This window comes from Ceratotherium simum, chromosome 29 (assembly GCF_057802395.1).
Source record: "Ceratotherium simum simum isolate JZ-2026a chromosome 29, ASM5780239v1, whole genome shotgun sequence".
Classification (NCBI taxonomy): Eukaryota; Metazoa; Chordata; class Mammalia; order Perissodactyla; family Rhinocerotidae; genus Ceratotherium; species Ceratotherium simum.
In genome coordinates, this window is record NC_141928.1 from 4,161,995 (window position 1) to 4,173,335 (window position 11,341).

General features: G+C 55.3%; 2 protein-coding genes across 2 annotated transcripts in view; one reads left to right on the forward strand and one right to left on the reverse strand.

Moving 5' to 3' along the window:
* Positions 1-1,751, reverse strand: part of ADAMTS13 (ADAM metallopeptidase with thrombospondin type 1 motif 13) — a 35,680-nt gene extending 33,929 nt beyond the window's left edge. The window contains exon 1 of the mRNA XM_087419615.1: positions 1,688-1,751. Coding sequence (XP_087275741.1) covers positions 1,688-1,751 — 64 coding nt within the window. The remainder of the gene's footprint in view (positions 1-1,687) is intronic.
* A 173-nt stretch (positions 1,752-1,924) lies between these two features.
* Positions 1,925-11,308, forward strand: REXO4 (RNA exonuclease 4). Its single transcript, XM_014782300.2, has 8 exons — positions 1,925-2,292; positions 3,986-4,344; positions 5,558-5,695; positions 5,909-6,102; positions 6,437-6,525; positions 8,358-8,432; positions 9,450-9,524; positions 10,240-11,308. Exons 1-8 carry the CDS (start codon positions 1,972-1,974, stop codon positions 10,357-10,359), a joined length of 1,371 nt encoding a protein of 456 aa, XP_014637786.2. The 5' UTR covers positions 1,925-1,971; the 3' UTR covers positions 10,360-11,308.
* Positions 11,309-11,341: the final 33 nt, after the last annotated feature.

Below are 11,341 nucleotides of genomic sequence, written 5' to 3' on the forward strand. Positions count from 1 at the left end.
CCCTTAGAATAAAATGTCCAAAGTCCTTCCTGTAGCCCCCAAGGCTCTGTAATCCATATCTGGCCCCTGCCCATCCCTCTGCCTGCCTCTCTAACTGCCTTCCCTTTGCTTACAGAGCTTTAGCCACACCAGCCTTTTCCCATTCCTCAAATACGTCAAATGCTTTGCTGTTCCCTCTGAGCCTTGATCGTCACATTCAAGTTTCAGCTTAAGTGTCTCCTCTCCAAGAGGCCTTCGCTCATGACCCCATCTAAGTGGCCCCTCCAGGCAGGGTTGCCACGTTTAGAAAATAAAAATCAGGATACCTAGTTAAATTTGAATTTCAGATAAAAAACAATATTTTTTGTATAAATATGCCCCCAATACTACAACTATTGCACAGGGCATATTTATTTATATTAAAAATTATTCTGTATCTGAAATTCCTATTTCTCTGGGTATCCTGCATTTTGTTTGGTAACCTTACCCCTCGATACCTCGTCACCAGTCTCTACCACCACATCCCATTTTATCATCTTCATGGCAGTTACTGCTATCATAATTGTGTTGTTGGCGTGTTATCTGTCTTTCTCTGAAGCCCCCACACCCACACACACACAGACTCTCAGATGGAAGACTTAGGGAAGTGGAGGCCTCCTCTCTGTGGTTTATCGAGGTACTGTCAGGGCCAGGTGTGGTGTGCTAGCAATTTATTATTATTGTTGTGTCGACTGAAATCAAGAGCCTAGGTGACATTAGTGGAGGACTTTATTCAATAATCAGCGTGAGGAGCTCAAACCCGGGGAAACAGCTCAGCAGATGCTCTGATGGGACTGCTCCAAGGGGTGTGAGCGTACGTCTCTTTCACAAACAGTGCATGTGCAGGGAAGAGGAGAAGAAAAACAACTTACAGCTAGATTTCACATATGTCAAGAAAAATAAAGGGTGGAGTACATCTGGGCTTTTCTCTAGATTTATGGTGAAGGTGACATAAACAAGAACTCCTTGTTTGTACATCAAACAAGTTGGGAGATGCTGACCTTATCCATGTGTGGAGGGAGGCCAGGACCAGGGTCGTGATTATTCCCTCCATCTCTAAGAAACACAGCTGGGGACGTGAGAGCGAGGTACCCTTTATCTTTCCCGCTGTGGGTCTGTCCAGCTGGTGTCTTTGGTCATGAGGTGTGGGGTTCAAGGTCATTTGACGCCGGCTGAAGATGGCCTGCACGGCGGCTTCACAGGACAGCACGGACTTTATTGTACTGACTTAAAGCCCACGCAGGGTGCTTGCTAGATGCGCCCGTTAGACCAGAGAGAGGCGTCCCAAAACCTGTCCACAGCTGTTGTTACCATACTATACAACAATTATTAGGATGCTTTAGTATCATCATCGGGTATCGCTGAAGTGCCTCTGCAGCCCACGCCCTGGCAAACCAGGCTGTGCTACCTGGGGTCCTCCTCCCCGCCCCTGGGCCTCAGTTTCCCCCCGCATGAGGAAGACACCCAGGCGAGGCTGAAGGTGAGGACGGTGGGATAGGAGTGGCCCCGGCCCTTCCAGGCCCGGCCGCCCAGCGCCCCCTTGCGGCCACCGGCGCCCCGCGCTCTGCCGGCCCAGCCGCGGTGCTACACCGACAGCGGCCCCCCAGTCCCCTTCCGGCGCCTACGTTTCTCACCCCGCTTTAGCATCTCGGTGAGATCCCGGGCTTACCCCAACCCGGCCCTAGGTCGCCGACCCCGGACGCCGCTCGCTGAGGTGTCGGCCCTTTTCCCATGCGGACGAAGAGCCCCGCCTTGCTCCCGGTCGTGCGGAACCTGAGGCGAGGGCCTGGTTTCCAGCCGGTGGGGGAGAGGCGAGCACTTCCGGGGATTGGGGCGCACGTGCGGCGACACGCGCGGGGTGCTTCCGGGGTCGCTTCCGGGGTCCGGGAGGCTGGGGTCGCGCCCGCCGGGAAGTGCGGGCCGAGCCGTCCGGGGCCGGGCGGCGCGCTGGGAATGGGCGCGGGGCGCGGGCCGGGCTCGGGGCGGGCGGGGGGCCCTGGTGGCCGTCCCCGGCGTGGCCGCCGCGCTCCGGGGTCGGGTCCGAGGGTCCCCGCGCGGGGCGGGGCTGGGGGCGGCGAGACCGCCGCCCCGGGGGCCCCCGCGGCTGGGCCCCGGCTGGTTGAGGAGCTCTCTCGGAAGAGGAAGAACAAGAAGAGATCCCGGAACGGCAAGGCGCGGGAAGGAAGCGGGAGGCCGGGAGGCGCCGCCGGCGCTGTCGTGCGGCCTCCCGCGGCTGCGGAAGAGTTTTCCCGGAACTGGAAGGCGCTGCGGGAGGTGAGGCTGGGCCCGCGGGCGCGCCCTGCCCGTCACCGCGGCTCCAAAAGGGGAGACGCGGGGCCCGGAGGGAGCTGTGCGGGCGGACTGGAGTGAAAACCTCGTCCACAGAGCCGCCTGCAGCACCGGCGGCCTGTTGAGGGGGTCGCGAACTCGTGGGTAGAGAATAGCAAGACCGACGGTTTTTACGTTGGTAAAGGTTGGTGACAGCTCTTAAAACGTGCGGACGCTGCCCTGGGATCTGCCTGTGGGTTCTTGTTTAACCCCCCTACCAGCACTGTGAGGTAGACCCCCCTGCCATCTCCGTTTTAGGGGCGAGGACACCGGTCCACAAAGGTTGAATAAATTACCCAAGATTGCAGCGGGTGGGCAGGACCGGGAGTCTGACGCCCGAGTCCCTGCTCTGCATGCCGAGTGGTACCTGCCTTTCTGGGCGTCGTGGCCGGTACCTAGGGAGTGGTTCCTCTGCTGCGTGCTGTTCCTGGTGCTTCACTCTAAATTCTCCCCCCTCCCTTGGAGGTAGCTGTCCTTATTATCGCTGTTTTTGGGGTGAGGAAATGGAGGCAGGGAGCTTAAGGGACTTGGCCCGGGGTGGCAGAGCCAGTAAACGGCAGACTGGGGTGCAGAGTCACACAGGCGTGAGGTTTTGCTCTTTGCTCCTGCTGACCTTTAAAGTCTCTTTTCCCGTTTTCTGGAGTCTGTCACGGAGCTTCAGGGTGAGCAAGAGAACAGAGAAGAGCCTCTTAACGCAGCCCGATATCGTAGGGTGGGGAGTCCCCGTACTACTTCTGTCTTGACAAATGGGCCCGGTGACACCTGGCACTCCAGAGTTGTGTGTGATTTCTGTCAATCTCCCTCTTTCTCAAGAGAGTAAAGCAAAATGGAGTGAGTGGAAAGCATGTTTACTGGGGGGAAAGCCTTGAGTTCTCTCTTGTTCGTACGAGAAAGTAATTCCTTCTGTTCTTTGCATATCCCGGGAACGGGTCGTTAGAAACCCAGCTCATCATCTCTCCGCTGGTTGCCACGTGCCCAGCTCTTAATTGAGGTTGAGAACAGCCGCGCTGGGGACGTGAGCACAGAGGAGGTTGGGCTGGAAGACCTCAGAGAGTCCTCCTTGTGTGACAGCAGAGGTAGGGCTGCTGACAGTTCTTCAGCCACCTCTAGAAAAAAACTTGCCGTTGAACACACCTCTGTCTCTTCCTGAGACCCTCACAGCAGTAGCAAACCAAGAAATCTTGTAAAGGAAGTGGTTTCTCTGCACCAGCTTGTTGGCCTAAGCTCTGAGGGAAGTAACTCTAGAATGAACTCTCGATTACCTAGAAAAGTGAAAACAGGTTGCATATCATCGCCCCGGGCTCAGAGTGAAGTAGTCTGTTCAGACTTTCAGCAGGTACTTAAGTAGAACATGAGTTTGAAATTTTGTAGGAATGAGGGAGCAGGTGTCAATTTAGGCATTGTAATGCAAGAAGCAAAGAAAATCGTTCACCACAAGTGACTTACAGGTGACAGTGAAAAAGGCCTATTCCAAACCGTTTGAAAATGAATTTCAGTGATGCTAGTGGGAAGTATATGTAGTTGTGATTGACGTGTGTGTGTATGTACATACATATATGTATGCATATAAGTTTTTTCAATCTCTTGTGCATGGTTTCCAAATTAAAATGTGTCCTCTATTTTATTTTGGGTCCCATAGCTGCTGAAGCAAAAATCACAGGCTCTGGAAAAGCCTCTTGTTATCTCTCAGATGGATTCCAAAAAGCAGCCCAAAGTTATCCAACAAAACAGAGAAGGCAGCCCAGGTAAAGCTAAGAGAGATGAGATGGGGACAGAAAAAACAGACCATGCAGCCAGCGGGGGCTCTGCTCCTGCAGGATCTCTGAGGAACAGGAAGGTGCCAGCACCTCCCACAAAGGCCAGCCGAGCAGAGCACAGTGAGAAAGGGACCAAGAAAAGGACAAATGGTGACATTTCTCCAACTCAAGGGGACATCAAGCATAAGAAGCGGAAAGCTAAGGAGGCGGCTGCAGCCTTGACTCCAGCCCCACCCACCGAGTAAGTCCTGGAGGTCTGCCCGAGCTGGTGGTCATCTTGTCCCTGAGAACAAAGTCCCAGTGACCAGGGCCTGTCTCCTCAAGGAGGCCGAGGCCGGTGGCCCCTCCCGCAGCCCCTCCATCCTCTCACCCTGGTGCTCTTTGTTTGCCTAGAATGTAGGCATGATGCGGGCAGGGTCTGGAACAGTGTGGCACTCAGCAGGCCCCCAGTAAAGATTTCGGAATGATGGATGCCGAAGCCAGGAAGACCTGAGTTTGACACTGATTCCTGCGTCTTGCCAGTTGGGTGGTTAGGGGCAAGTTCCTGACATCCCCTGAGCCTCGGTGTGGTCATCTGTGGTGTTGTGAGGGGTCTGTGAGATGGGATGTGCTGCCTCAGCGCCTGGCAGTTACTCAACAAACCCTGTGATGCTCACTCACATGGGAGGACCAGGAGTCAGTGGCCGCCCTGAATGGCTCACCTGGAGGTGGCGTGTTTGTAAGTCAGGCTGGCGGCGTGTCGCCTGGTGTTGAGGACATGGTTGCTGAAGGTTGCAGGAAGAACAGTTTGCCGCTCGTGTGTCATTGTGCCAGGCACGCACTCTGGAGAGAGAGCAGTTACAACGGGTCCCTCCCTCTTGAGGCTGGTAGTCGAACAGGGGAGGGACAGTAAACTGAAATGATTTCAGTAGTTCCCTAAGTGTGGTCATGGTGGGTCCGGTGAGGCTGGGAGCAAACAGCCGGAGGGGCGTGTCCGTTCAGTGGGCTTAGGAAGAGGTGTCTAAGGACGTGACACTGAAGCTGAGCCCGAAAGACAGAATTCCCCAGGCAGAAATTGACGTCCCTGTGTGGGCTTCCAAGTATGGGGGTCTAGAGGGGAAGGGGCCAGTAGTCCTTACCCCTCGGGGCGGCACTCTGTGTTTCCGTTGTGTGGTCAGTTGTGTTCATCTGTGTTCCCTAAATGTATGACAGTGAAGGTGTTACTTTTGTAATTGAAAACAGTAGCAGTCTTTATACCCAGGTAGTGGGCTGTATATTTCTATTGTATATTCTCTGGGTTTATCCCTAGTTCCTAAATTTGGGTAATGAACGTATTTTCTGATGAGAAAGGAAAGAGCCAAAACGATGAGAATAGCGGGAGCTGCTGGGCCAGCGGGAGGGCATTGGGCCCGGCTGCTGTGAGGAGCAGACTCCGCTGAGCAGCATGTGCAGCCCATCTCCTCTCTGCTTTTTAGGGAAGACATCTGGTTTGATGATGTCGACCCGGCAGATATCGAAGCGGCCATCGGCCCAGAGGCAGCAGAGATCGCAAGAAAACAGCTGGGACAGAGTGAGAGGAGCGTCACGCTGGTGAAGGAGCAGGCCTTCGGCGGGTACGCTGGGCTGGGCGTGGGCCTTCGGGCACGTTCAGCCTTAGAGGGCCGGGGTTCGGGAAGGTTGGATTGGGCAGACACCTTCCAGTGTCCTGGTAAGACCCAAGACCGCATAGAGTTTGGTCACGTGATGTGGTGATGGGCGGGGAGCTTTTGGTGCCGATTCCCGGATCCTGCAGTGTTGATTAACCTGGAGCCTTTGGTTCCCCTCAGCCTGACGAGAGCCTTAGCCATGGACTGTGAGATGGTGGGCGTGGGCCCCAATGGGGAGGAGAGCATCGCTGCCCGCGTGTCCATTGTGAACCAGTATGGGAAGTGTGTTTACGACAAGTACATCAAGCCCACCCAGCCGGTGACTGACTACAGGACGGCGGTCAGCGGGATACGGCCCGAGCACCTCCGGCAGGGTGGGTCCCGCACAGCTCACGGCTACAGAGGGCAGGCAGTAGCTGGGCCCGAGTTCTCCCTTTCGTTCCCGGTTCTGGTCCGGAGCAGTCAGCATAGTCGGAGTCCTGACGGTCACACCCCCCGGGGGTGGTTTTCAGCGCTGTCCTGTCTTCCTCACTAGGCCTGGTGCCTTTCCCTGGGGGTGGGGCAGCCTGGGCGTAGTTGACGCCCCTTCCCGGATCAGAATCTCACCTGACCCCCCGTCTCAGGTCTGACCAGAGGTGGGAGGTCACTCTCAGAGAACGACTGTGATTGACGTGTCATCACAAACCACTTCTTGGTGTGGATTTTCAGGAGAGGAATTTGAAGTTGTTCAGAAGGAGGTGGCAGACATGCTGAAGGGCCGCATTCTGGTTGGACACGCACTGCACAACGATTTAAAGGTACTGCTCTTCCGTGGCTGCTGCCCACCCTCGTGCCATCTACATGCACGTCACGGCGGGGGCGGGGGTTGTAGTGAACTTGTGCCCCGTGTTGGGAATCCTCTCTAACACTGTCAGGTACCACTTAGTGAGGTACTGCCTTCTGGAGCCATGCTAGGCATCTTACACGACAGAGGTCTCATTCAGTTCCCTAAAGGGGGCTGAGGTGTTCACAGGTGGTAAAACTTAGGCTCCGTGAGTTAGGTGACGTGCCACGGTGCCAGCATGCAGAGCTGGTGCACACCCGGGCCTGATGCCAGGTGCCCACGGCTCTAGCACAGCCACATGGACAAAGCCAGGCACTGCCTCTGTGGCTTTCACCCGGCGGGCAGGAACTGTGCTCGTCTGAGGTCAGAGCCCCTTCTGTCGGGAAGTATTCCCTGGCGGCCATTCCCTCAGGGCCACTGGGCAGGCAGTCAGGGCCCCCCTTGTCTCCCTCGCACAGGCTGGCCCATCATGGCCAGCACAGTGGGCAGTGGGAGAGCTCGAGGGTCACTTCCAGTGCCCCGAAGGGTGTGGCCTCCAGCCTCTGCTCTTTTAGGGTCTCTGCGTGGGCAGAACTGACCCACCTGTTCTTTTTTTTTATTATTATTATTATTAATTCTTTTTGTGTGAGGAAGAACAGCCCTGAGGTAACATCCATGCCAATCCTCCTCTTTTTGCTGAGGAAAACTCGCACTGGGCTAACATCCGTGCCCATCTTCCTCCACTTTACGTGGGACGCCGCCACAGTATGGTGTGACAAGCGGTGCATCGGTGCACACCCTCTGAACCCGAGCTGCTAGCAGCAGAGTGTGTGCACTTAACCGCTACAGCACGGGGCCGGCCCCTGACCCACCTGTTCTGATGAGAACCGCGAGGCAGGCAGAATGGGAGACTATCCTTCCTGGGCGGGGGCTTTTCAAACAGTGTTCCATGGAACCCTAGTGTCCTTAGATTTTTCAAGGACCACTAAATGTTGGTCTTAATTGCCTTTTTTTCTTTTTTGTGAAGAAGATCAGCCCTGAGCTAACATCCATGCTAATCCTCCTCTTTTTGCTGAGGAAGACCGGCCCTGAGCTAACATCTATTGCCAGTCCTCCTTTTTTCCCCTTTTTCTCCCCAAAGCCCCAGTAGATAGTTGTATGTCATAGTTGCATATCCTTCTAGTTGCTGTATGTGGGATGCTGCCTCAGCATGGCCGGACAAGTGGTGCGTCGGTGCGCGCCTGGGATCTGAACCCAGCCCGGCAGCAGCAGAGCGTACGCACTTAACTGCTAAGCCATGGGGCGGCCCCTTTAATTGCCTTTTAAGATAAATTTTGAGCTATTAAAAACTAACAAGTCTGCCCACCGAAGTGCATTGTATCATAAACGTTCTCACCTCAGGCCACCCTGTTAGCTCGTGCTCCCTCCTCATGCCTGTTGCATCCCGGGTAACTTGGGCAGACTCGTGCTTAAACCTCTCCTGAAGACTGTGCTGAGGTCCTGAGATGAGCTGTTAAATTCTCTTCTCATTCCTGACTTCCTTTCTGTGCGACACCAACTTAAAATATGGGATAAATTGGTTGCTGGTTAATTGGTGACTGTCTCCTACTTCCCCGGGTTCAAGATTGTGTTTTTATCAGTGTAGGTCTTACTGTTGAGCTCATCTTTAGTGTGGTATTTTCCTTCAGAAGTTCAGACTCACGTCAGTACCTTTTTTTATTCATGTGTTTTATACGTTGGAATTCTTTGTAAGAGGTTATTTGATACCAAGGGTTTCTACCACTACAAACTAGAAATGAAAATGACCGTCACTATATCTTCTTCTAGGTGCTGTTTCTAGATCACCCAAAAAAGAAGATCCGGGACACACAGAAATACAAACCTTTCAAGAGTCACGTGCAGGTATTTAAAATAAATGTGGTTCCGCATGTGGTAGCTGTTTCGTGAGGTTCATGTGATGGCTGGTTCTGGTGCCTGGTAGCTGACCTATTGGCGAAAGGTGTTTTGTTTTGCTTTGCTTTTTAACCTTTAAAAGCAAAGGGAGGGGGGCCGGCCCTGTGGCTTAGCGGTTGAGTGCACGTGCTCCACTACTAGCAGCCCAGGTTCGGATCCCAGGCGCGCACCGACGCACCGCTTCTCCAGCCATGCTGAGGCCGCGTCCCACATACAGCAACTAGAAAGATGTGCAACTATCTACTGCGGCTTATGGGGAAAAAAAAAGGAGGATTGGCAATAGATGTTAGGTCAGAGCCGGTCTTCCTCAGCAAAAAGAGGAGGATTAGCATGGATGTTAGCTCAGGGCCGATCTTCCTCAAAAAAAAAAAAAAAAGAAGTAAAGGGAGGGCCGGCCCCGCGGCTTAGAGGTTAAGTGTGCACGCTCCGCTGCTGGCGGCCTGGGTTCGGATCCTGGGCGCGCACTGACGCACCGCTTCTCCGGCCATGCTGGGGCTGCATCCCACATGCAGCAACTGGAAGGATGTGCAGCTATGACATACAACTATCTACTGGGGCTTTGGGGGAAAAAATAAAAATAAATAAATAAAAGGGAATCTGAAAAGAAAATGTAGAGTTCTGCTAAATGGCAATCCTAAAAGTTAGTGTGACTGAGGGCAGGTTATGTCTACTCTCTGATCTCTGTGATCCAGAGGGGCCGAGGGCAAGCTCCGCTCTTGAAATGAGCAGGGAGGCCGAGGCTGGAAGGCAGAGATGCAGGCTCCTTCCCCGGCCCTCCTCCAGGGCTTAACAGGGTGTCGCCAGCCCTCACTGCCATGGGGCTGCCACTGGAGGGCACACTGCAGGTCACTGGGGTTGGGGCTCAGTAGGCGACACCCCCAGCCTGGGGCAGCACCCCCCGCTTGCGCAGAGCCTGCAAAGGCCTCGCCCCAGCCCGGCTGTGTGCTGTCCCCTCTCCCCTGGCAGAGTGGAAGGCCATCCCTGAAGCTGCTTGCAGAGGAAATCCTGGGGATCAGGGTGCAGCAGGCGGAGCATTGCTCGGTGAGTCTGTCCTGGGATGACAGTCCTTGGGATTGGGGGCCACCCCTGACGTCACATGCGAGGCACTGTCACTGAGGGCAAACACAGTGGAGCCTGAGTGACTTCTTTTCTAAGAGGCTGCTGGTCCATAAAACATGAAATGACACAGCAGGCTTACACAGTGTTGACTAGATTCTAAATGGTTATGTTTAACTAATTAACACTTAACACAAAAAAACTATACTGTAAATGTTTGGGAAGAAGTCCCCAGTCTAGACTGAAGGGCCTCTAGGACGTGGTGGCCCTGGCCTTCGGCGACAGGCCCTGGTGATGGGGCTGAGGAGTGTTGGTGCCAGGTCGCAGGCCCATGGAACCCAGCCCCCACTGCATGGTGGCCGTCAGCCCCCTAGGCTCTTTTTGCCCTTTGTCTTGTGCCCGAGCACGAAGCTCAGAGCCCGTCATCCCCCCGTCTGCATTCCTGATGTTTGCTGTCTCGTGCCCCTCACAAGGCAGCATGTCTGTCCCTTTGCTTCTGTGGGTTCCTTTCTTCTCCGTAAGGGGAGGCCCGAGTCACAGAGGTGCAGTGAGGATCACAGCACTGGCTGCTGCTCTGCTCGGTTTTCTGCTTCGCTCCTCCCACATCTGGCGCTAGGGCTCGGTAATTGTGGGATTGCCTGGCACATGGCCATGCTTGTCACCAGCTGGGACAGTCAGGGTGGTGTTCCGTGTCACCTAGATTCAGGATGCCCAGGCAGCAATGAGACTGTACATCATGGTGAAGAAGGACTGGGAGAGCATCGCCCCAGACAGGCGCCCCGCAGCCACCGCTCCAGACGCCGGCAGTGACGACGCCTAGTGAGAGCCCAGCTGCTAGTGCCGTCCCTCCCACCGCCCTGTGGCAGTGTCTCCGTCCACAGGCAGTTGTGACCAAATCTGCCCAGAGCAGCAACTCTGTCGAAACATTTTCAAAATAATGGCAGCAGGGGCATGGGAGCATGCATGCTGCTGAGAAGAACTTTTTCTTCCTTCTGATTTTATGATCTAAGACCTAGTCCCACTCGCAGGGGGGACGGGCAGTGTGGGCAGGGACACAGCCGGCGGAGTCAGGGGTGTTTGTCCTGGGCACAGCCAGGAGTCCGGGGTGGCGGGACTCAAGTGGGAGTGCAGATGGGGAGTCGGGGCTGTGCCTGCCCTGCGCTGTCACCGTGGACGTGGCAGTGGGCTTCGCTGGGGTTCACCGGGTCCCAGGGCAGGAAGCACCCAGTTGTCCACTGGCTCTTCAGCGCTTCCTCTAAGGAGGCCTCGTTCCCTCCATCGCCTTGAGCGATGTAAAGAACTCTTCTGGACTGGAGGGGCCCCGGACCAGGTGTCTGCGGTTAGCCCAGCTGCAGCTCACTGAAGAGTTTTCTGTAGCCCCCCCTTGGACTTGGAGAGACTTTCTGAGGGCGGGCGTGCCTTCCTCACTCCCCACACCCGCCAAGTTAAACCCAAGTCAGAGCCCGCAGCGTGGCGATGTGAGGCGCAGGCTGCCTGAGCACGGTGACAATGTTATTCCCGGAAACGGGTGCCTCTCCCCGTCCAGGACGGACATGCTGACCTTGGGCCACTGAGCTGGAAAAGCCGCTGGGTTCCCGTGGGCGGCTGGGCCCAGGGGTGAGGGTCTTTCCGAGAACGGGGTGGGGGGCAGCCAGCTGCGCTGAGTGGAACGCACAGACCCCGTGGCTTCACCGAACTGCCTGAGGGGGGTACAAAAAAGGTCCAAACCCACTGCGGATGTTATTTCACAAATGCAGGCTTTTACTTGAGATGGAGCTTGCAGAGGCTGTTTCTTTCCCTCA